At 37.9% G+C, this 26,127-nt stretch overlaps 2 protein-coding genes across 6 annotated transcripts in view; both read right to left on the bottom strand.

The window, feature by feature from the left end:
- Positions 1-20,409, bottom strand: part of ndrg3b (ndrg family member 3b) — a 69,456-nt gene extending 49,047 nt beyond the window's left edge. Inside the window, exon 1 of one of the 3 annotated variants that reach the window (XM_051880766.1) lies at positions 20,252-20,409. The gene's annotated coding sequence lies outside the window, so the exon portion shown is untranslated. Of the gene's footprint in view, positions 1-19,931; positions 19,951-20,251 lie in introns of those variants that run through there. The other 2 variants (XM_051880768.1, XM_051880767.1) reach the window with 2 other exon arrangements.
- Positions 20,410-21,186: 777 nt separating this feature from the next.
- phf20b (PHD finger protein 20, b) overlaps positions 21,187-26,127 on the bottom strand; it is a 28,540-nt gene continuing 23,599 nt past the window's right edge. For all 3 annotated transcript variants that reach the window (XM_051880762.1, XM_051880765.1, XM_051880763.1), the window contains 4 exons: positions 25,862-26,057; positions 25,345-25,753; positions 23,048-23,267; positions 21,187-22,917 (listed from right to left, as the gene is read on the bottom strand). In XM_051880762.1, coding sequence (XP_051736722.1) covers positions 22,772-22,917; positions 23,048-23,267; positions 25,345-25,753; positions 25,862-26,057 — 971 coding nt within the window. In that variant the 3' untranslated portion in view covers positions 21,187-22,771. The remainder of the gene's footprint in view (positions 22,918-23,047; positions 23,268-25,344; positions 25,754-25,861; positions 26,058-26,127) is intronic.

Here is a 26,127-nt window from a genome sequence, read left to right as displayed (position 1 = left end):
CTGTCAATTTACTCACCATCATGTTGTTCCAAACCTGTATGAGTTTCTTTGTTCTGTTGAACACAAAAGATGATATTTTGAAGAATGTTGGTGAACAAACCATGTCGGTGCCCACTGACTTCAATTGTAATTAAAAAAAAGCAAAAAAAGAAAGCAAAAAAAAAAAAAAAAAACATTTCAACAGAGACATATCTCAAAAAATCTTTTATGTTCAACAGAAAAAAAAAGTTATATTTGGAATGAGTAAACGATGACAGAATTTTAAATTTTAGGTGAACTATAACCTTTAAGATAAATGTTAAAGTGTGCCCCCTAAAAGCACAAGTGGCCTATGTATACGGTAATTAATTTAGCTGGTTTGGTAATAAACCAAACAAAGAAACAAAGAAATAAAAGAATGCGTTGACCCATATCCTACATACTATGATGCTGAGAAATGCAAAGCCTGATTAATGCATCCAAATAAACTAAAGCAAACACACTAACCAGCAGCGCACCTATTAGCAGCACTAATCTGTCTGTGCTCTAATCAGCTCATGGGAAAAACGGAAATCTAACCCTTCAACATTGGATTTGAGTTGATGAGAGTTTAACATGCTTTGGGTTCTTATGCAAGATTTGAATTGAAATTGACCTGACTCAATTTTAATTTGAGCCAGCTCAATCAGAAAGAAAGGCATATTCACCCCCATAAAAAATTAAGTAACTTAGTATTTAAGTAACCAGAATACTCCTGAAATAAATAAATAAAAATCACATTGCGACTTCTACAAAACAGGCTGAATGTGAGTACATTTTGTGTGAACTACTCCTTCATAAACACTCAACAGCTTGGCAAAGTTCTCCTCCATGACCTGCAACAACACTTACTAACAATGGGTCCAGAGTAAAGAAAGATCTTGGGGTTGAGAGAGAAAATTGGTTTGAACATCTGCCTTTTTTTCAAGTCCATGTCCATCAGCTCCACCCATTTGATTATTAGCACACTCAAGCCGACCCATTTCCCATCACCACAACCAGCTGATAAATCATGAAGAGGAGAGAGAATGGCAGTAATTACTTCATCCTTCTGCCAAAGTAACTCTAAACATACCAACATTATCATTATGACTATCACTGTGATCGTCATAGCAAAATTACCATCACCACCATCCACCACTTTCATCAGCAGGCTCACCGTGAGCCACATCAAACTGAGGCCCGTTTCTAGATGTTGTTTACTAGGTGCAGGAAAAAAGCTGACCTAGACTTGACATTACTCCTGTTCTCATGTAAAGGCCTATTTTTCTTATGAATTAGATGAGGGTTATGAAATATGAGTCAGCTATTCCATTTTAGCAAACTGCAGCTCAGTTACAAAATCTACTAAAATATACATAAGCTTCTAGAACAGTGATTTAAAATGTTCTACACAAGCAGGAATACATAAAAAAATGTTCTCTACTCAGGAGAATCAAATCACGATAAGTTTTAATACAGGTGACCCAAGAATAAACACACAATATAAGCATGCATAAATATACATGACACAAATTCTGGGTTAAATTAAGATGCCCATTTTTTGGAGCAGACTTCATTTTGCCAGTGACACCCATAAAATGCTGCCTATGGAGGTTTAGGAACTGACCTTGCATCTCAAAAAATACTGTCATGGTAAGAGGATGCAAATCAGTGCTTTGTGTGCAAAATGTTCTAAAAAGGATAAAAGGTATTGTCTGTTGGTGCAAAGTATGTAGCTGTTTTTGCCATCAAACGTTTTTGTACCCCTGAAATAATTTCAACCTCAATATAAAACAACACAATGTACAGTCAGTCAGTCATTATAATAAATCTCACCCTGAAAAGATGATCAGGATCGCACCATAAAAACTCTTCATTAAAGGGGGGGTATCACACACAGTTTCTGCCAATCTCATGTTAATCTTAAGTACCTATACAGTAGTATAGCATCCCTTCATATTGCCGAAAAGTCTTTAGTTTTATCATATTTATAAAAGACACATACGCTGTACCGAGTCTTTCCGAAAACAGCCGAGTGCTTAGAGGCGTGTCGTTGTGAGCGGAGATAGAGTGACGAGCTGTCACAAGCACGCACAGCTTTTGCGTAGAGATCGGCTGCAAGTTATCAATGGTCTGCTAAACAAATATAACACACACAATACACCATCGCGTTATCCATGGATAACTTTTGAATCACTATAATGAACATAGCGTATAGTGAATGATGAATAATGAATTTATAACTTCACTACGTTCGTATTGTTAACATTATATGCACTTAAGCGCCTATTGCCAACAAAACAGACATTTGAAGCAGTTTTACTCACCACCTGTGGTTCCGACTCATGACCGGGATCATTACCGCTGTAACTGCTCCATCTTTCAGTTTCAAACGATTTGTAAATCCAGCATAGAACTGGGCTTTGTTTATGAAACCATAAGTGCCGATCCCAAGGGCTCGAACAGCCACGGAAAAACACAATATATTCTCCATTCATTTTAACCAATAAAAACTATCAGTTTCTATGGTTATTTTAATGACAAATATCGAGAGCGCATATATGTAATGTGTAAGAACAAAACTCTCAGCTCCAAAAAAAAAAAAAAAAAAAAAAAAAAAAAAAAAAAAAAAAAAACCCCCGAAGTTAGTGAGGATTTAGAAGAGTATTTCTGGCACAGAAATACTCCGTCATACGTCCAACTCGTGTTTTGAAACTTTGGCCATGTTTAGTATGATAATCCAACTCTTTAACAGTGTAAATAAGTCAGAATTGCATGAAATATCATTATACCCCCCCTTTAAACTTCTGACTTCAGTGAAGGAGCGTCAGTGCACACATTCGTGACAAACAGATGAAGCGCAATAGAATGGGAATGCAATAATTCTAAAATATAAATTTTGCATCCAAAAGTGGAAGCATTTCAAATCACTTCCCCATTTACAAGAATGCCATAAACTGCAGTATGAAAAGTGTACTGCAGCTGGTTGCAGCAGTATTGCCAGACTTAAAGACAGAGCCATAGTTTGTTCAGTAAAGAAAAAAAAAAGGTTTTAAACCATGCAGGAACACACAGCATCTTTAGAAAGAAACAAAACAGAGATTACACAATGAAAACACTCCACTCTGTTTACAGTGCGCACACTGGCATGAACTCTTAATACCGTGGCAAACCAGGCAAAAGGGGCAGAGTGTCAGCCAAGTAATCACTTCGCCAAGGTGTGTGTGCCAGGACACAGAGACGTCCCAGCATCCACACTGCATACAGCACTGGACGCACACAGAGACAGTACAGTGACTCCACAGCACTGGCAGGGAGAAGCAGACTGTGTAGCAGGAATTAACCAACAAAGTCCCAAACTCATGCTGGCCTTAAAGGGGACCTATTATGCCCTTTATTACAAGATCTAATTTAAGTGTTAGATATCCCCAGAATATGTCTGTGAAGTTTCAGCTCAAAATACCCCATGGATTTTTTATTATACCATGTTTAAACTGCCTATTTTTGGTTGGGATAAAAAATGCAGTGATTTGGTGTGTGTACCTTTAAATGTAAATGAGCTCATGCTCCCCGCCCCACAAGCTCGCGATTCCAATACACTGAGGCATAACCAATTCAGGAGAAGCTCACACACACAGCAAATATAACTCTCAAAATGGATCATTACAAACTCTTTATGATCACAAAGGTATGGCATGTATTTTGTGGATGTTTGCTAACATTCGATTCTGAACGAGTTTGATAGCGTGCTGCACGGCTAACGTGGCTAAAGCTACTCATTGTTGGAGAGACTCAACAAGAATGGAGATGCATTTATGAATACAGACCTCAAGCGTTTTTGGGTTAAAAATGAAAATAAAGACATGGCTCTGGTCTCCGTGAATACAGTAAGAAACGATGGTAACTTTAGCCACATTTAACAGTACATTAGCAACATGCTAATGAAACACATTCAGAACATTTTGCAAACACAGACAATTTGCAAACATCACAAAATATATATGAAATTGGATCATGAACAGTTGGTATCGATCCATCTTTGAGAATCAACTTCTGTGCAAATCCTGTGTTTTACTGACCCTTGTGTGCAAAGCAGTCTGGTGTAAAATGACTTGCACGTTCTGTGATTTGAATTTATCTGGACACATTCGCCTCATAAATATAATTACACCACTACGTACTTAGTGGCTCAGATGCCAGGAGTTTATGGAGACTGATTTACTATTATAGCTGTTAACAGATCAGTGATAATGTTTACATAGCTGAAACATATCACAAGCTCAGGGATGGTCATTCTTGAGTGCTGCTGTCCTGCAGAGTTTTGCTCCGACGCAACTCACCTTCCTTCACGTATCTTTAGAAATTTAGTAAAGACATTCAAGTATGTTTGATCAGGGTTGTAGCTAAACTGTGCAGGACAGCTGCACTCTAGGACCAGTGTTACTGGTACACTGTTGTTGTTGTTTGCGAAAACAAAATGGTGGCGCCGTTGGTGGAAACATACAGATTAAGGGGTGGTAATATTATAATAAGATCCCCTTCTGACATCACAAGGGGAGCAAAATCTGAACGGCTCATTTTTTTCACATGCTTGCAGAGAAAGGCTTACCAAAACAAAGTTACAGGGTTGTCCTTTTTCACGTTTTCTGGGTTGGTAGATGCACCGGGGACCTGATTATAGCACTTAAACACAGAACAAGTCAGAGTTTCATGATATGTCCCCTTTAAAAAAGAAAGCTCTCTTTCACGTTTTATTGTGCTTAAACTTTCAAATACACACAAAGTTGACAAAAACACACAAAGTTGACCTAAACACAGTCAGTTATGTCTGTATTCGTAAACAGCAGGGACAGAAATTGCATGTGTATATTAGATCTGTAGCGCATTCCCTTAAAAAAATAAAACTAATCCACTGTCTTCTGCAGCTCAGATGTCAGAGGAGTAAATGAAGACATCAAACAACAAAACACCTCAATTGCTTACGAGACATTCTTGACGCTACAGCTGCTCCGGCTTTGAGACAATGGCGGACTGTGTACAACTCGGTGTGTACACTCGGTCTATGCTAATATGGCAGTGTCCGTCAACAGTCGTGGACGGGGCCTGTACAAAGTGACGTCTTGTTCAGAGACACTGCTTAAAATCTATAGGGATTAAAAAAAAGGAGTGGGTGGTTTTTTATTATTATAGGGCGGTTGTGTACACACACTGCCAACACACATTTATGTTCAAACACCATGTAAAAGTGAATTTTGCATAATAGGTCCCGTTTAAATTATGACTGCAAAGCTTCTGAAAATGTGTCAACATCTACTCCCATCTACTCACTATTTCATAAAGCAGCACTGCCTGTCAAGAGTTTCCTCATGCACTGGCATTCAGTTAAGACTGTAATGAAAAGAAATGTTGGGGAAAACAAAGTCCTGATTTAAGACTGCAGTCTCATTGTGCTCTACTCCGAACTGAAGTACAGTTCCTCTATAACTGCTCTCTCATTTGTCTCCTGCGCATGTTGTTGTTCATTAAGGTCTCTGGCGTCATTCTGTTAGCGATCTCATTAGTGGCTTCCTGCCAGTGGCAGAATGGAGCAGCTGCAGTGAGACAGCCTGCCCCTCTAACCAGAGACAACATGGATCGAGAACAAGCAGATGTGATGCCCTGTGGGCTTACCAAATCTTTGGAGCACAGTGTCTGGCGGTCTCCTGACACCCGCATATACTGGGCCACCTGGGTTGATTTAGGGCACTTATTACAATAGATGAACAGAAACAATGCCAGAAAAGCTGTCATGTTACTGCTTGAGATCAGAGATTCAGAGACAAAAGAGATACTGCAGTGAAGCTAATTACCCATGATTCATGGCAGCAGCTCTTAATTTTTGAAGACAAAGCTTTTGAATTATTACTCAGAGTGTAAGACGACAGCATTAGTGGTGAGAACACAGATTGAGGTTACACCACCCGCAACATTTGATTTACAGACTCTCTCAACTAAATGGCTCTGTAAGAAAGATTATGGCTTTGCCAAAGCCACCAATCAAGTTTTATTGCTGAAAAAATATCGACCACTCTCCACATTTCTATTTTTATCTTCCAAACATTGATTGGTCTGGGCTCTTGCCACAATTTGACGTTTGAGTACCTGAATACCTCTTAAAAGTTCTAAACAAAAATCCTTAAAGGGTTAGTTCACCCAAAAATGAAAATTCTGTCATCATTTACTCACCCTCATGTTGTTCCAAACCCGTAAGACTTTCATTCATCTTCGAAACACAAATGAAGATATTTTAATGAAATCTGAGAGATTTCTGTCCCTCTATTGACGGCCCACGTAACTACCAATTTGACGCTTCAAAGAGTTAATAAAGAGATTGTAAAACTAATCCATATGAATTGAGTGGTTTAGTCCATTTTCTGAAGAGACACGATCAATTATATGATAAACAGATTGAATTTAGGCTTTTATTTATTGACATATAAACATTGATCAGCGAACATAAACAGAAGCTTAACCAAACCTGCTTGACGCGCAAGAACAAACTTCTTGCAGAAGCTCAAACATGCTGCGTAACACGAGAATGAACCTCATTGGTTCTCGCACGTCAAGCAAACATGCTTGAGCTTCCGTTTACCACAACTAATTTGTGCATTGATGAATGTTTATATGTGAATAAAAGCCTAAATTCAATTATTGATTATTACTTGTGACATTAGAACAAAATATGGATATGAGAAGATATGATTAAATCTGAATTAAACAACAATCTTTTAAATATTTTGTAGTGAAACAGCAGACGTGATGGCACCAGAGCTTCACAAAAGACATCCTTTTGTCCCACTTTGATTAATACAAAAGAGTGTGATAGGACCCTTAACGACAACTAAATGACTATTGTAATCAGGACTGCCAAAGGTGGAGGACAGGAAAGATGACATCAACGGCCCATTGATCATAGGCTAATCTCATCACGAGTTGCCTTTGTTCACCTCAGCCCTCCATGCCTGAGTCCAAGGTGTGAATGACCATGGACTCCTAGGGCTGCCAAACCGGTTCTGGCTAGAGCACAGCAAGAACAAAAAAATGCTCCAAAAGAAAGACAATTTCTATACATATTGGCTTGAAACCACAAAAAATGGACAGGAATACTTTAATACGTCTTATACATCTTTTTACTCATCCAGGAAACTGTGCACACACAGTGGAAACAGCACCTGGAATAAAAGCCAATGTAATCGCACCAACTGAAACAGAAATGTGATTCAACCAATTCACATCAAGTCTGGACTCTACGAGTTCAGAACACTGCCACAAGGACTTTGAGATAGGTTTGAAAAAGAAATAAAACATTTCCAAGGTCCTAAAGACATCGTTTTATTTAACTGTGTATTTTGGGACAATACCACAAGTTTCACAGGATGAAAGGTGTGGGCGTGTTAAGGGACGGACACCTGGAATGCTGTGACCCAATCACATCACCACATCAGGAAAGGTGGGGATTTGTAATCCCCTCCCTAACAGGAAGGAATAAAAGCTTTCCCAAGTGAACAAACCCTTGTTCTGAGTTTCTGACCTGGCGAGGGAAGAACAACAGCACAACCAATGTGAGACTCTTGCGAGTAAACCTTTCACCGCACGGACCTTCAAGCAGCCCAACTGCTTCTGCAGAGGACTTTGGCTCCTGACCTGCATAACTCAAGTACCTCCAACCTACAGAAGATCCTACGGACCGACCATCATCTGACCTACAGTTCTCTGGATTACACAAAGACCTCCAGCACTCAGTGCAGCTCTGCAACTGTTGAAAAGCAATCCAGTCTCCCACTGCACACGGAAGGATACCAGTGGACAACGTTTTCCATTCCTGGACTGATCACCCGACCAAGTGAAACGTAAATATAAGCTAACCAAACCTTTTCTCAAAGGCCTTGGCATTAGGTTGTTGCTAAATGAGATTGCTATTTGTGTAGAGACTGTTTATCTAGGGTCTGCGTACACAGATAGATACATTAGACACATTATCTGTATTCATAGTAAATGCTTATTTACTATTTCATGCCAGCATCTAGAAAGACCACAATTGACTCCCTCATAGACTGCTAATTACCCATTCATTGCTTCGTCCAATCTGTTGCTCATCTACTTGGCATTCGGTTTTGTTAACATCCATTTGTGTTCTAGATTGTAGTTTCTGTTTTGAGTCCAATTTTCTTAGTAGTTTAGTCATTTTCCTTTGTAGTATTTAGTGAGTGTGATATTTTACTCTTGTATATCTTTTTGTTAATAAATTAATTTTATTGCAAACTGTGTCATTCTTGTGTTGATAATCACAGGCTTTACAAGCTCGCCCGAATTTCATTAAATCCTTCAGATTGGTCAGATGATAAACTTCCTCCAATTTATAAAATTCTAATTCTGTCAACAATCTTTTATGATTGTTCTTTATTGTCAAGGTGAGATTCCTGACTGGTGCCCCAAAATATTGGAAGGAATCATCTGACTCAATATTAAAATTAATATTTGAGACCATAAATAACTACATTTGTGGTGCCCTCATGTGAGGCTAATCCAAAAATCACTACAATTTTCTAATTTTATTAAATGTTTTCATTTCATTTCATGAACATTTTTTATTAAACATGGACCTTTATTTTAATTAAAAAGCCTTATTTCTGCTATTGTAGGCTCATTTTGTAAATGTAAGCAATTAATTTGGACAAGCGCAAACTGGGTGCTGGTACAGTCCTGCTCGGCCTTGAAGTCGTGCATCTTCGGAAGCATAGACGCGCTCTCAAAGTTACAAAAAATGCCGTGCACACTGTCGCGTGAAACGGCCTCACGCATTCAATGTGCATGACCACCAGTACCGCTGCTTCCTATATGCAGAGTACGCAGTTTGTGTAGAACATGTGGAACTTTATATTTTTGTCTGTTGTAGTTAATGGGTGAGATTAATTAAACGTGTTTAACGACATTAAGGATTTGACCACCACCAACACATCTGCCTGATTTGATACTATAATTTCCATATTTTAATGTGTTAGGCATTGGATCTGAACCATGGTAAAGATATTTGTAGACAGATTTCACGATTCCTCAATTAATTTTGAGTGCTCGATTTCACCAAAATATTAAATAAAAAGTAAAATCATAATTAGACCGTTTTCTAAGGCTTCACGATATATTAAACAATTTAAAAGATGATAATATAGCATAACATAGTGCTATCATATATAACCTACGCTAACATAGAATACTTGTTTCTAAATGTTCACCGCGGTTTCTTGTCGTTCGTTCATCATCTGCGCTTTATTTTTTGTGAAGCATTTGGTTGCACATCAGCTGTGATAAACAGACATCCACTCGCATTCGTGTGTAACAGTGGCCAGATAGTGAGAGTTCTGCAGTTAAACTACTGCACACTGACGGTCGCTAGAGAATGAGGTGTTTAGCGTCATTGGTAGTGTATTTGACTCACATGCCAGCAGAGTTCGGGCTGGGGTTCGAGACCGATTGGGAGCAGGGTGGTTAGTATTGGACTGTGAGTTTTGGAGGCGCAGCTATGAAGAGAGAGGTGGGTTTATTTGGGTTGATTTCAAATATCAACAGTGTTCAACAACGAATTTGAGAAATCGCATACCGCACCTTTAAATGTATTAAAATGCATTAAACATTAATTAACAGGGCTCAACGCTAAGGATTTTTTCTACTGTGGCTCTCCAGTGTTTCAAATTTTTACTTGCCCTGCCAAAATTTTCACTTGCCCCAAAACAAAAAAAAATTAATAAAGTAAAAGAAAAGAAAATGGGCCTATAAAAAGGCCTAATTATTGTTTTTGTTGTTTTTGATACATGTAACCTTAATAAATAGGATTATGACACCAAAAGCTACTAGAATAACTTAAAATTTAAATATTATTTAAATTTTAAATATTATTAGAAAAATAAACAGTAAGTAATAAAATAGTAACAAATAATCAAATTATGACTAATAGCAAAAATAAATACAACAGAACAAACATAAATGAAATAAACAGTGCTTTTCAAGTTCTTCATGTAGGTTTAAACAGGAGATTTTCAGGTACAGAAATTGTAATCTAATGTATAATTATATAACTGTAGATTAAACTTTATTAAAGTTGGATCAGTCAAGAGCAGTTACAGATGCATAAATAATGTTTTGAAATGTTGAAAATATAAAACGTTAAATACTGTTTTTTGAAATCATTTTAAAAATGAAGACACTTTAAACGTGAAATTAAACCCACCAGTAGGTGGCAGCAAGTCATTGAGTCATTGAGATTCAACGATTCATTCAAACGGCTGATTCATTCAGGAAATGTTGCTCAGAGACACAAAACAATGCTGTGTGGACTTTGGAACTATTTTCGAAGGCGAAATAGAGTGAAACAGGCATTTTGGTGTCTAAAATGTAAGTCACTTGATATTAAGTTCTTGTTCATTAAACTGTACAGCTGTATAAAATCAATATCACATTTGTAATCGTGCTGATATCTGTAGAAAAACAGCACTCTTTGTTTAATATTGGTTAACTATGTTAAATTATATAAATATGAAAGATATACAAGGTCATTTTTGCCCCTTATCTTGAATTCTGATGCATTATAAATGCATTTTAATAGACTAAATCACGCAGTGAAATCGTGCACTCTAAATATGCACGCGCACTAGTCTAACCTACTAGACTACGTCACGTAGTGCATGCTTGCACTCAATGGTTTTTGTAAAGTGAGGGACATACTCGATAATTTCAGATCGTTAAATCAACAATTATGATATCATAGACGATATATATAGCACACCCTACAGCACTGGCCCGATCGGGTAAGTGACAGTTCTGCCTACTGTCCTGAGCGTCGTTCACACTGGCCCCGGGCCATCAGGCAGTGTCGAGCCCTGATTAATTATTGTTTAAGTAATATTTATTAAATTAATTACATTTATTTAAAGTTATTACATCTCTTATTAGGTCAGTTACAAAAAGAACTGACAATCAAGTTTATATCATTTTATCAACATGTGTCTCCTCTTCTTTGCTGCCATCTTGTTACTCCTAACCTTGACACTTAGGAACCTTTATGAATCATACTTATTCTTAAGTCTAGGAACAAGAGTAAAATTACGTCATTCTTAGAATTTTGACACACTTAAGACTAAAATTTTACTCTGAGCAGCTTTATACATACGGGCCCAGATAAGTTCATTTGTTGTCCAAATGTACAGCTATTGGCTAAATACACTTGTAAATCAATTATAAAGGCATCCCTGGCTGTTGTGTGCATTCAGCATTACTCCTTCTGCAGTCACCTGGCTATAAACAGAGCTGACAGTGTGAAAACACTTTAGCTGTGATTAGCTTTCAGCACTCTTGTCATGTTCACAAGTGCCAGGAATGCTACAATGACTAAATACAGTCTTTTACGATAGCTTTTCTCTGGTATGGGAAGTCAATGTTTACAGGATATGAAAAGGAAAAGATGCTTCTGCAATACCTATGTGCAAGATAATGTAACAGTAGCTCTCCCTTGGACAGTAAGCATCTACTTTCTGTATTTCCAGGATCAGGTAACTGGACCTCAGAAAACCGGCCTCTACAATTACAGTCAGGCTGAAAGACACACACAGAGAGATAGAGAGAGAGCGAGGACAAGGCAGGACAAAAGGACTGACTGTTATATAGAATTCACCCGAGTGCCAATGACAAACAAAATGGCCTCTTAAGATTACTAGAATATTATAGCCGTGGCAGTTGTAAGCTGGTTAACAATTGTATTGCTTCCCAATGGATATCGAAAGGCAAGACAAACGATTCAGCTGTCATGTTTCGGAAAGGAGAGAATTCTGGATGATCTGTGGATATAACTGCATATGAGAATGCGCTAAGTGCTCTACTCTTCCACTCAAAAAAGGGTTTGACAGCCACATTTAATGAACAGGGGGGTAGTTATCAACTGGTGAGGCATATTTAAAGAAACTGTATGGAAAACAAACTCCCACATGCTTTTTTTAAATGCAAATTTAATATTTGCTTTTCAATTTTTTATTCTCTGCCTCCAAGTCCCTGACTAACTTTATCATTAACTGTAGTTACAGCTAAAGTGTCATGGGACCCAGTCCTGAGGGGTCCGATTCCTGCAAAGCTAAAGCAATTTTCAGTTTCAGATTTGCAATCATGAGTTTAACAAAAGCAGACATTTATTCTATTTTCTAAATGCATGCTATTGATCTTATGTTGAATGATTCATCTATGTATATGTTTCATCTTTTTTATAAGTCAATCTCAGATTTCTCTCTTGGACTTCTCCAAACATTTAGTCTGCTTAAACTCTTTTCTGACAAATGACTGCAAAATGAATGCATTCCAAAAAAAGATACCCAATTTTATTCTATACATTAATTTGTGCCTGTGTTTCCAAACAGAAAGCTTTTTAGCTTTTTTTACTTATGGATTGACACATTAACAAATAACCATTTATTTGTCATTATTGTGTCAAAAAGGAGAAAAAAATACATACTGGACACTTAGACATAATCTGTATTGGTCATTCTCTACATAAAGCATGTCCACTGGAGCTAAACAAAGGCCACGTTTATGCAAAAAACAGAATACTGTTGTCAGTCCTGTATTTGAGTCCTTAAAATGGTTCCGTTCGCACACAGTACGGTTATTTACGGGAGTGACGACACATTCTTTAACCAAACTCACACCTGTAAATTTTTTTAGGACTCACAACCGCATTCTCGGAAAACAGAACCGGTGGTGCACTTATACTGTTAGAATTATTTTTACATCAAAAATGGTCATAATTTAGAAATAAAAGGCAATTTTCCTACCCTGATTTCAATCCTCTTATTTGAACGCTCTGTTTTAAGGGGCGTGTCTGCTGTGAGACTTCAGTGTAAACGCCCACTGCTGTGATTGGCTAACATCTTTGTATATGAAATAGCTAAGTATTTCATGTTTAACTCTCAAAAACTTTTAGCATGTTTTTACTATTACAGCTCTCAAGGTTAACTAATCATGTAAAGTGTTTATTATATTTAGATCTATGGCATTATATTTAGATTGTGACATGAAAGGTTGCAGTGATGAGCATGTAGCCGATCACAGACATGTTGTTGAGCGCATGAATGCAGATCTCTCATCATTGCAACTCGATTTCGGCACACTAACAAATGCTTTGATCGCTAACAGTGCAAACACACTGTAAATAAGAGATTCATTGAATAAAACGGGAGTTTTGGTGCGAGTCCAGAACTCAGTCACTGATAAACTGTTGGATTGACAGCTCCAGCGATGCAAAGGGAGCGTTCTTTGATCGCTTTCTATTTATAATTTAATCACAGTTTAAGTAACTGATTATTTCAATCCTACTAAGAGAAACAATGTGAAGTTGACCGTTAAGTCACTGCTTTAATTTACTGACACATAGATGAACTGTACATGAATCATTACAAATCAGAAATCACTGTCACAGATCAGGCATTAGAATTAACATGGTTATTTACATGTTGCCGACTGATTTACCAAAGAATCCACAGTGAAATGTACCGCATAAAATAAGTAATGCTCAACTGAGACATTCACATTGTTGAAAAAAAAAAAACCAAAAAAAAAAAACACATTCCTATCATTAGGAAGGTGTTATTTTTTACTCCAGTGAATGATCCTGTGCTCTTCTCTCTTCCTCATCTCACTAACGCCAGTGGGAGGGGCCAAAGTTGCAATGGTGTTATTTATTTTCTTCTGCAGTGGTGGTCTTTCACCTATCTATTATCTCATAAATAGGCACATTCCAGGACGAGTCGTTCGCTGGGCTTGGTAACATTAAACTAACAAGGAAGTTTTCAGTTCTGAAACTTACAGGATATTCTTATAGTATGATGACCTCTTATATATCAAAACAAGTTCAAGGAAAATTTGATTTCTCAGTTCATGACCCCTTTAATCTGTCTCTTTTGTCCACTTTCAACCACTTCTGTCCTGATTTCTTCGAGGGGAGGGTCTATGGGTGGGTAAATGTATGGTTTTTTTCAGATCTTTCAATCGAATGGACAAAATAAGCTTGCGCAATTTACATATAAACGCTACCAGAGGTGACGGAAAAACATACGGAGAGCATCAGCTTTCTTTTCTGCTCTGACAGCCACAAGACAGGCCGAACACTGTGAGTGCATGTTAGAAATCAGGAATGTTTTTGTGCTTGAGTCTTGTGCTTGGGTCTTCAGCCGACAAAGTTTAAATCCTGTCTTACTAGTGCACTACATAATGTTTATGCATTAGGTCAGTAGGTGGTCTTTTGTGGCTGTTTGAACACATCCAGCCACATGAGCGTCTACGCTACGAAAGCAGTCCGTTCTAATGCGTTTTCGACTACCTCTGGAAGTTGTCAAAAGTGGACAAGCTTAAAACGTTTTACACCCCATTTACACCTGTATTAACACATTTTAAAATCAGGTGGAAATAAGGCCTGAAGGTTATTTAGATCCAGTCACTATTCTCCACTGGAGCAGCTCCCATCAGTTTTGTGTCATGCGCGAGTTGCTGCAAAGTACGTGAGACGCGAGTGTAACTAAGGTGTCCGGTGTCCGGCTAGTGCATGTTTACATTGAAGCTGATGTCGGTTAATGAAGATTTGATGGATGAACTCGCAGATCAATTGGACACCGTCGTGTCAAAAGTGATAAGACTTTTCAGTTTTATGGACGTCGCCATCTTTGATATAACTTTGGTCACTGTCGCTATGGTTAGTAGTAAGAGAACACAGGCTTGACTCCCATTGCACTTTCATACAGACAGTGTTCGAGATGCTACAGTAAGTTGCTGTGTGAACGGGACATTTCAAGACTCACACCTGTAAGTAAATGCGGTTGTCAATCCCAAAAACTGACAGTGTGAACGTAGCCAAAGTGTGGTGTAGCATGTCAATATTAACTGTTAACAATACAAAGTTACTGTTATTGCAGGGCGTTCAGTGATGGGAATCTCATTTACCCTAATGATGTGAGAGAAGAGACTCATCTGTTTCAAGCTGTGCCACCTAGTCAGACATTCCCAGATCAAACAAACAGGGCTTAGTGACACTCACTCGTGTCTGAAACGATATGCTGCTACAGACAGATCCTGATCCACAAGGCCTGTCGTGCCAGCTGGTTTGAGTTGTTAACTCTGAGTATGTCTGTACAAAAGGATTATGAAGTCAATTAAAAGACTAAAACAACTGAACACGCAGCTCATTAGACAAAGCGTGAAGTAGCATTCTGATGGCAGGCTTGAGTGCCAAGACAATGAAATCAGGGTTTTTTTTTTCTCTCTCTATAAAAACATAGCCTAATAATCCAATTAGGATTATGAAAGAAAACTCCAGCAAATACTTCCACTTCTAGCTGAATTGCCATCTGACAGCTGCCTTTTTTTTTCTGGAAAGTGATCAGATTGGTGCCGACAGATAAACAACAGCTCTGCCCGTGAGGAACCTCAGTTCCACCAGTCTACCTCTCCAGGAATCCAGGGGAGGCCATGAGCTCCGTCCTCCCATGGGGGACGCCACCAAAAATAGAAGCAGGCGTGGACTGATGTAGGCCTGTCAGGAGCACGGCCAATGGAAATTAAGGAACCAGAGAAAACACACAACAGCTGTCATCCAGGGAGGTTGTTGGCATAGCAATGGGAGGAGGGCAAAAAGAATAACCCAATCAATAGAACAACAGTGAAAACAAGTGCGATCTGTCCAGCAATGTGCTTGGTATATACATATAGATATCCCTTCCTGCTGTGCTATCTATAAAAACAATAACATTCAAACAGTGGGAGAAACTATGGCTCCAATAATAAACAAAACAAGATCCAAAGATTCTCAGCAAGAAGACCTACTTAAAGCTCCCTGCATTTTTTCAACAAAATAAAAGTCAGATGGTTTAACATTTGAAAATTAAGACAAGATAAAATATTGTAATGTAAAATAAAATGATTATTCTTATTAGTATTACTAGTATTCTTCATAAATACTTATTTTACAGTAATAATAGTCATCATCATAACAATAAAAATAATAACTTATTTAGGGGTGACCCTGAATAGTCGACGTTTCGTTTCAATATCTGATTTCACATAGACCTGCGGTTTTCTTCCAATAAGTTAATATACAGCCTATTATGATAATGCTATAAATAAAAAATGTGAAAAGAAAGAATCTGTTAATAAATATTTTTAATGTGCGTGAATAAGTCCAACCACCCCTGTGACAGAGTTTCACTTCTATGATCCGTGACCGACAGAGGAGCATCTTGGTGGCAGGGATTAAATCTTTAACAATGTCTGGGATAAGAAAATCTAAAGTGTAAAATTGGATGCACTTTGAAATGGTAAAAGATGATCCAAAAAAGGAAGATGCAGTTGTGCAAACAGCTCATGTCCTACCACATTTAACAACAACAAACACTGCGGCGCACTTCTGCCGGCCAACGTAAACGAGTTGACTAATGCTAGCTGACTAGCGTGCTATTTGAAAAGACTCAAACGGACACAGGCAGGCGTGAAAGCTAAAAAGACTGCCACTCTAGTTTAGCGTTTATTGTCTCTGCAGTTAAAAAGACATAGTTGACAATTCTGGCTATACTTTCATTATTTTAATAATTTCTTTAATTTTAATTAATTTATTGATCACTCTGGGTTATCTAATTTAACTATTTGTGGCTTGTTTTGAATAGGCCTATATGTTCCCCTGCACTTTTGCATTTGTGACTTGATTATGACTATTTCATTTTTTATTATTATTTTTATTTATTAGAATGGTATATTCTGTTCTAATTCAATTCTGTAAATTAATTTTTTATTGTTTTTCGGTGCATCGATGTTGCGCTGTTGAGCTTGCTAGCACAGGCAATTTAGCTGATTTAATTTGATTTGCCGACATGTGAAATGCATAGGCCTACCTATCTGCAGTGTGGCCTTTCTGCAGATAGGCCTATATATTTTTAGGTTTATTAATCCAAAATGTTTTTATTCATTTTCTTCTATATCTTTGTGTGGTGTTCTGTAGTGGCTGTGAGTGTTTATCCACATTGCCTTTCATTTCAGTTTAAAAAAGATAAAAAGTCATTGTCAGTTTCGTCTATCACTTGACAGGCAGTTTGGTCGCTTTATTAGAAAGTTGTTTGTCTGTGCCGTGTGTGAGAAAAAATAAAAAGTTGTCTTAAGGCCCGGGTATAGGCCTTACTTCATTTTCCGCGTCCCGCTCCATCTTGTGCACAGTTGAGTGTGCGAGCCTTTCAAAGTAGCCTAAACTCCTTTGCCCTTGAGCACGGAAAGAGGTCTATAAAAGTAGACCCTTTACAGTTTTGAATGATGTACATCGATACACTACCAACAACATCAAAACTTTTGTTGTTCTTTTGTAAAAGAAAGAAAACAAACAAGATGCACTTTCTGCCATCTCAAACTCTGTGAACAACTTTTTGGAGCACGTCACAAAAATGCGCTGAAACTCAGTGTATACTTGCCTCACAGAAATGAGAAATAATGCATGTCTATAGAAAACTTGAAATGTCTATACTTTTAAATGAACAATTCAAAAAACAAATATTCTCTTATGTAATCCATATGAAATAATTAAATTAATACCATAAACGTGTGACTAGCCCTAAAAACATCCATGTGATGTCATCTCCTGTAGCTATGGCAGTAAAACATCTCCAAGGCAGGAGATTAAAAATTAGGCAGATAAAACAAGTCCTCCTGAGAAGCATCCTCATGGGGACATAGACATGGGCAGGCTCTTTAAAACACATCCCTGAAGGCACCATCCAGGTGCGCTGGTATGCGGTATCAGCATGCATGCCAAATGCTTCTCTTGTGGCACCTGAAATAACAGCTCACACTGATTTGGTAAATAAAGGTTTCACAGTGATGGAATGCATCTATTTGAGAAAACCCAGTCACCTATTTCATGAGACAGACTGTGAAAAGTGTGGCAGACTGATTGGTATAACTTACTTTGAATACATAAGCTATATCAAACATGTTGTTTTTTCTTTTCATTACAAATTATTGCAGAGGACCCCAAAGCTCAAAGTGGTTCCTTGTTAAGTGGTTCCTTAACACTTTCACTTTAATTTGGTCATACATTGCAGCATCACCTCTTTTCTCTCAGTGTTTGAAACGGCTCGATCAAGGATTCAGTCTCTCTTTTCCAAGAGCATACTTTGCTCTGATTGGTCAGATAGCTCAGTCTGTTGTAGGGTTGTGATGGTGAGGAAATTTTCCCACTGGTTTATCGACGTGTGAGAACATCAGTAATACCGGTTTCACTGGGATGGGGGGAGGGGATGTTCCCTCTTTTGCACCTTGCTTTTTCGAAAGTGAAAGTAAGATGCACAAGGTCGCACGGGCATTCATAACGGTGCAGAGCAAGTTGAGCTTCAATAGGAATGAACTGAAAACTCGGCTTACATAACGATGTGCGTCTACTGGTGCAGAGCGTTTTCAATTCATTCCTATTTCAAATTAGTGCCAATTCAGGGGTGGCAACTGCTTGAATGGTGGGTTCGTTATTATTTTTAATGAAAAATACAACAACTAGAAAAACAAAACTAATCCAAAACTAATGGGTTTAAATCCAAAATACTGCAAAAATCCAAAAATCTTCCGCCATCGTCTTATCAGTCAGTTCGCCTCACTCTTGTGATAAGTGAAATCTGACTCCTGCCGCTGGTCTGTGCTGCGACTCCTGCCGCTGGTCTGAGCAGACACGTTCAGTTTTTAATTGTAGTGTCTGTTTTCTAACTGAACGAAATGATTTTCATTACTATAAAAAAAATCAAAACTACGGTGATTGGCCTACTCTTCTCTGATTGGTCAGATGGCTCAATCTGTTGTACTCTGCTCTGAGTATGAGGTCTCTGCGGAAGAAAAGTGGCCGTTTGTGTATTTGTGGGTGTTTTCAAACTGATGGGTGTTTATATATCATGCAATGAAAATGATCCCCTTCACCTGACCCCACCCCTAAACCCTACGCACACTCTGACGTTGGCAAATCAGGTAACGCTCTCAAAAACGCCCCTCTGTTTATGGCCTCGCCCATCAATCATTAATGTCCTGCAGAGACCTGTACTTGTCTGCTCTGATCGGTCAGACGGCCCAGTTTATTGTGATTGGTCTACTCTGCTCTGATTGGTCAGATGGCTCAGTCTGTGGTAATGTAAGTTGAAAATGTAATTTGGGGGTCTGTGTCCCAAAAACGGGACATAAGAGGTTAAATATATCATATAACTGCTACTTATAGCTAGTACCCTTCGGCTGGCAAAAGAATGTGGCTCGGCCACACGGCCTATAGATTTTTTTTTTTTTTTTTTTGGCCCACTTCTTAGTGAACAGCCCTGCACTAGAGCATCTGGACTCATGGCACTAATCAGATGGCTTTGCTGTTGCTGTGTTGTTTCTCTTGCAGTATTTTGGGTAACTGGGTTAGCAGCCTTTCTATAAAACACAGGCACAGATGCCCCACGATCATCTACTGCAATACAATGTTTACCAATTTACAACTGATCCGACGACTTAAGTTGTATTAAGGACACATTTGATTTGAGACAGACAGACTATTATAGGATGACAGACTCCAGCAACAACGATAACGGAGTTTCGACTCCATTTTTTTTTACACCCTCTGCTTCTAAAACAGATTTTTTCATCAACAAACACATAAATATCGTACAGTCTCCCTCCATGAAGAGACTAAAGTCCAAACGGCTTTGATCCTGGATCATGAAGTGCTCGCTAGAAGTTAAACTCAACAGTTCAGAGTGCTAAACACGTTCAAAGAAACAAAACAAAACACTAAATAAAAAGATCACTCAAATCATGCATCAAATGCACCCGATTTCATCGAATAGTCTGATTTTACGACAAATACGTACTTAGTAGATATGACAGGACTAGCTGGTGTCAGTTATCAGTCTTCTACACATCCAGGCTTCAAGTAGCAACGTGGAAAGAGGCGACAATGATACAGTTACCTTCCACCATATCTGTTATTGACAAATAGCTCTATTTTTAAGTATTGTAGACTGAGCTTCCGTCACTAAAGCCGTTATGTCTCATTCTTTCGTTGTCTCGCGCTAGCCTGCTGTTAGCTCGCGTGCAACACACACCGCTCGCGCAAGAACTGACCATATCAGTGACTTTATGATAACCATTACTGCCAGGACTTAAAAAATTAAAAGATACCACTGCTCACCGTTCACGAAGATCAAAATGTGCTGGATAGGAACTGAACGTGTCCAGGGTGAAATGTGCAGCGTGTTGTAGTCACTGGAGTGTTTGAGAGTGAGGCGGTGATCTAGTTGCTTCTTCGCGCTGACGGAGGAGGAGCTCACGAGAGCTGACAAACACTGAAGTCAAACACGCGCAGCCTCTGGACAGGTGTCGTTATAAGTTAAAACAAACGAAGTTCACATGTAACTTATTTTATAATTTTTTTATATATATATAATAGCGTCTTGTTAAAACATTAAAGACAAAATATTCTAACACACAGCAGTAATTATGATAGACTTCCAACATAATAAAGGCCTGGTTTCACAGACAGGTCTTAGATTAAGCCAGGATTAGGCTTTAGTTAAATTAAGACATTTAAGTAACTTTTTAAAATACGCCTTAGAAAAAAAAAAAAAAAAAAAAAAATTACTAGTGTGGATCTTGAGAAAAAAACAAAACAATGGCACTGACATATTTCAACATATGTCAGTGCAAGTTGCTTTTAGTTAAGACAGTTCAAACATGCTTTTTTTTTTTTTTTGTCTGGGACTAGGTTTAAGCCTTGTCTGTGAAACTGGGAAAAAAGTTATATTTAAGTAATCGCCCAACTGAAGTGCAAAAACATTATGAATTAAATGTAATTATTTAAATATATACCATAATATTTAACATTGACTAGATGTTATTAAATTTAACCACACATTTCTTTATCTATAGAATAAAAAAAAAAGCTTGATTTGTAACAATTATGTAGATTTAGGGTTTAAAATAATTAATGTTCACTTAAACATCAAGGTTACATTATTTATAAGTGATAATTATAATTCTGTTAGTCCACTACCTTGCAATAAAACAACATTTAAGAAATATAACCACAATCTACCAAGATTTTCAAGCACAGTGAAAACAAACAACTTTTTAAGTTTAAATGTTTGCATTTATTTTCTGGCATTTTGATTATGTGTCAATATTTCTCAGAACTTATAGATTCCCAGGGGACCCCAATGCAAAAAGATGCAAACAATGGAAAAATCAAACGTAAAAAAAGGACTGCAATACTTAATTTCCAATGACTGGAAAGCGACAGGGCAGATATAAAAATACAATAGACAATACTGAGGAACAGTCAATGGACTGCTCACTAGCTGTACAGAGAAAGTTATGAACAAAAAACAAAACACAAACCCTTCAAATACCCGTCGGCAGGATTTTATAAATTCACAGATTCATAACAAATGTAGTTTGCGTATTTGAGGGTGAATGACACTCGAGTTGGCCTGAAATAAGATATCAGGCATTTTTTTTTTTTTTTTTAAACAGTAATAGTCTAGAGGGGATTTAAAAAAAAACAAAAACCTAACACCAAAGGGCGAGAACAGTAAAAAGACCCCAGCTTTTCTCTCGTTCTCTCTCTGACCATACAATACTCAAGACTTGCACTGTATAAAAGAAAACCAATGGACAGAAGTAAAAAGGTGGCAGAATCAATAACTTAAAATTCACAATTACAATAACTTAAAGGCATCTAATGTCTTATTCAAAAAACAATTTTGTAGACTTGAAAGCAACAGAGAAAAATAACTAAACAGAAACAGTTCAGAATCATTGGGGGACAAAAAGAAATACAAAGACAGAAAAATATGCATACAAAAATTCAGTATGCAAGAGAACATTCTGTGCTTGTTTAATGTACCAGTGGAAACCAAGCCCACTGTTTTGAAATGCAAGCAACATCAATTGAGTCAAAAATGAGAAGGTTATAGGCAGAAAGCCCACAACTACAGTATTCACAATAGATCAAAGATTACAGAAAGTCTTTACTGTAGATACAACAGTTTAGATCAGAGAAAAAAAAAAAAAAAAACGTGAATAAGCAATTGGTTGGGTTATTTACAAGATTACTTGACTTTTAAGTACAAATATAGAAGTAAAATGCAAGTATTTTCAGATTAAAATATATCTTCATATTATAGTCATATTTAACATTTTTCTTTAACTACAGCAAAATACCATTCGAGTCCTTAAGCTCTTTACCCAGAGTAAAGACGTCGAAGAAGTCCAAAATGACCACTTATGAATTAACACAAAATGATTATTTAGCATGTCAAGGATACAGAGGAAATTACTTAATAAAAAAAAAAAAAAAAAAAAAAAAAAACAGACACAGCTAAGTGCTACAATGAAGCATTAAATTCCACAAATACAAAAAACAAAACAAAAAACAGAATAAACAAAAACTGTTGTTTGCATCAGATATCGTTAGCCTCGATTTTCATCAGTCTTTTCTAACCGGTGACTACTGTTAAACTGCTGACCACACCAGTCACTCCAACATGCATGTGCCACAGAAACTGTCACATTAATATTAGCTTGATTAATTTAGGGGTTTTCTCTCAAAAACCAGGCACACGTAATCATTTAAGCAGTTTCTTGCCAGACTTTAAGGGACTCCATTGTGCATTTAATTTAGTTTTAGCCATTTGTATGTTCTCTGGCGCCCTCAAGAGGATGAGGAGCAGAGTGCGATCTGCTGGACTGTTCCCAGGTCAGTCAGGAGCTGTCTGATGCGATGTTTCAGCTGAGGGAGGCGCGCCAGCGGATCCGGAGGTTCCAGCTCACCTGTGTAGTCTAGCCAACTCTCCAGCACTGCATAGTGATTTCAACATGTTAATAAGAACAAAGTAACAACTACATCTGAAATTATATTTATTGTTTAAATATAAAAAAAAAAAAAAAATTATATATATATATATATATAATATTTAAAGAGTCTCACCGTCTAGTTCTCTTTCAATAAGGTCCATTCTGTGTGTCACTTCATCCTGCACTGCTTCAATGTGCTCCAGCAGATTCAGTTGCCACTGCTGGTGCAGCATAAGATCAGGGTCAGGCTTTGGGTCAGGGGTCACAGGGTCAGGCTCCTCTTCCTTGATTTCCACCACACAACTCTTTTCCTGCTCAGCGGAAACCAGTCGTTTCATACGGCACTCCAGCTCCTGAAAACAGAAACTAATGAGTCACATCTTTGGTGTGTACTGGTACTCTCGCATTATTAGTAATATGAAATCGATGAGAAGTTTGTTCATCCTAGCATTCCAAATCTATTTAGGCAAATCTAATTAGTTTACGGTTTATGCACAGCAAAACAAAATGCATGAAATCCAGTGATGATCTTCTAGTGTGTGAAATTGTGAGACATGCTGTGACTTTTTGCAGATACTACAACAGAATTTGGAAACTGGTTTGATAACAGACATCAAATTGGTTTGAAAACAGATCTTAAACTGGTTTTTAAACACACTTTGAACTGGTTTGATAACAGACATCAAATTGGTTTGAAAACAGATTATCAACTTGAAAACAGACTTTGAACTGGTTTGATAACAGACATCAAATTGGTTTAAAAACAGATCTCAAACTGGTTTGAAAACAGATTATCAACTGTTTTGAAAACAGACTATGAACTGGTTTGATAACAGACATCAAATTGGTTTGAAAACCAATCTCAAACTTGTTTGAAAACATATCTCAAACTGGTTTAAAAACAGATGTGCCGTGTGTTAGGGCTGTGCGATATGACGATATATATCGTTACCACGAAATAAAATGCAAAATCTCTATCGTTAGAGATTTTGCTATATTGTATATATCGTAGTATGTAAATATATTACACTGTTGACACTTCAGAGTGATGAAATGCATGAATGAGAATATAAAGAGCGGGACGTGCTTGATGTTAAAAGAGTTATAAGCGCAATATATCCTGAAAAGGAACTCAGTGCAGCACTCGTACTGACTGGCTCACTGCCAAAGTGCGTGCATGAAACCTGCCTCTCTCAAAAGGTGATCGCGAATTAGAGATGTGCTTGATGTTAAAGTGTATTAAGCACAATAAGTAGGGGTGGGCGATACAGCCGGTTGAAATTTGTCAACTGGTAGAGATTTTGACTATCGTCTCTGTCAAGGTTACGCTTACGTGAGGTTGCTATGCTGCGCGGTCACGAAAGATTATAATTTGCATGAGTTTTTAAGCATTGCGGTTTAAAAACAAGTGGTTTTAAACCATTTAAGTGCAATTAGCAGTGAAGGACAACTCATTTCAGCATATGCACGTGCTCTCTGAAGAGACTGTTTCTCAGCGCTGTCTGAGAGACACGCGACATGAAGCTGCTGCTCATAGAGCACGTAAGGACTGAACTGAGTGCTTTTTGACACCTAATTGGGCTTGAACGGTTAAATACACATACCTATGTGCCAAAGCGACCACGTATTTGCAAGTAAATAGAGCAATTTATGTCTTAAGTAAAGGTACAGTTGAGAAAGACAAGGCATGAGTTAATGGATCGGTGCAGTCAGTCTTAAAGGGACAGCATCCAAATTTACCTGCTGTCATTATTAATGCTAATCAAACAACAAAAAAGAGAAAAAATATCTTACTGCTTGCTTTTGTAACTTTAATAAGAATAATTGTATATTTAATTTACACAGTAAAGACTGCATAGTTTTTTATACCTTTGATTACTTTATACCTTTTCTAGTGCTTGAAGTTTTTTCATGTAGGTCTATTTCGTTTGTCTTAGTTCTATTGTAGTTTGTCTTCTTTGCTCTTTCTTTATCACAGTTTATTTGTCTTCAGTAAGCTTGAGAGTTTTTTAGGCTAGTATTAATTTTTTTAATTATATTGAAATTGATGATAATTATGAAATTTCAAATGATATGGAAGATGTTGATATCATAAAAATCTTATTTAAAGCAAAAATAACTATATCGTTATCGTGATATAAAATGACTCATATCGTGATATAAGATTTTGGTCATATCGCCCAGCCCTACCGTGTGCCTGAATTCTTGCGCTGCTATGTGCACACATTTTTCTGTGAACAACTTTCAGGATCGTAGCTACAATCAGCAGGAAAATATTCTTGTAATTGACGCACCTAATCTGTGATAAGTTGTGTCCAATGTGCACTAACAAACAAAGAAAATATAAAGTCTTCAAATGTGCACCTGCGACAAGCTATTGTCTTGTAGTGTGCACTTGGCCGAAAAGGTAACAAGTTTCATGTAACTTACCTTACTAAAAGAGCGGTCAGCCAGCTGAAGCTTGTGCTGGTCATGGTCCAGTGGCATGCTGTACCTCTGCTCGGCCATCTCTAGTAGGTCCTCAGTGCTCCTAAGACTGTCCTCTAGCTCAGAACCGCCCCGTGTCTCTACCACAAGTCTTCTCTCCACTGCTGGGTAGTATGTACGGGGCTTCTGGTAGCAGTGCTCGCTGCTAATGTAAGAGTCCTGGAAAGAGCAATGTGTCTCCACGGGTGACGGGACTTCGCTTTTCAATGTCTCAAATTCGTTCACTCCCATTTCAGGGGGTGAGGGGGGGAAGGGAGTAGCTATGCCAGAATCACCTGTCGCCTTCCTCCGTAGGCCGTCTACAGGTTTCCAGGGCTGCCTCCAGAGCTTTAGGTCTGGATGGGCTTGTGCCCTAAAAAAGGGGGCAGCTTTGATTTATAACTAAAACTTTCACTGGCACTTTCACAAATTTACTTAGTAGTTGTCACATCAAAAACATTAGAGAAACGAAATTACTTACTGTAGGATGCTCATCTTGAGCTGCAGGCCATTCAGGACCTCAAACACATGGTGGACGTCCCCTAGAAGCTGATGGGCGGCTGTCACTTTCTTACTGTTCTGGTGGGAGTAGTTCTCCTCCAGGAAAGACAAGCCATACATGTGACCACTGCTCAGCCAGTCTTTATCATACCAGTACCTTTGACTCTGCCTCTGGGCTGCATACAGACAACAGCACATATAAACGTTAACAAAAAGCCAGAAAACAAAATGTATTGATATGGTTGT

Source organism: Ctenopharyngodon idella, chromosome 22 (genome assembly GCF_019924925.1).
Source record: "Ctenopharyngodon idella isolate HZGC_01 chromosome 22, HZGC01, whole genome shotgun sequence".
NCBI lineage: Eukaryota > Metazoa > Chordata > Actinopteri > Cypriniformes > Xenocyprididae > Ctenopharyngodon > Ctenopharyngodon idella.
This window is presented reverse-complemented; position numbering and strand designations above follow the sequence as displayed.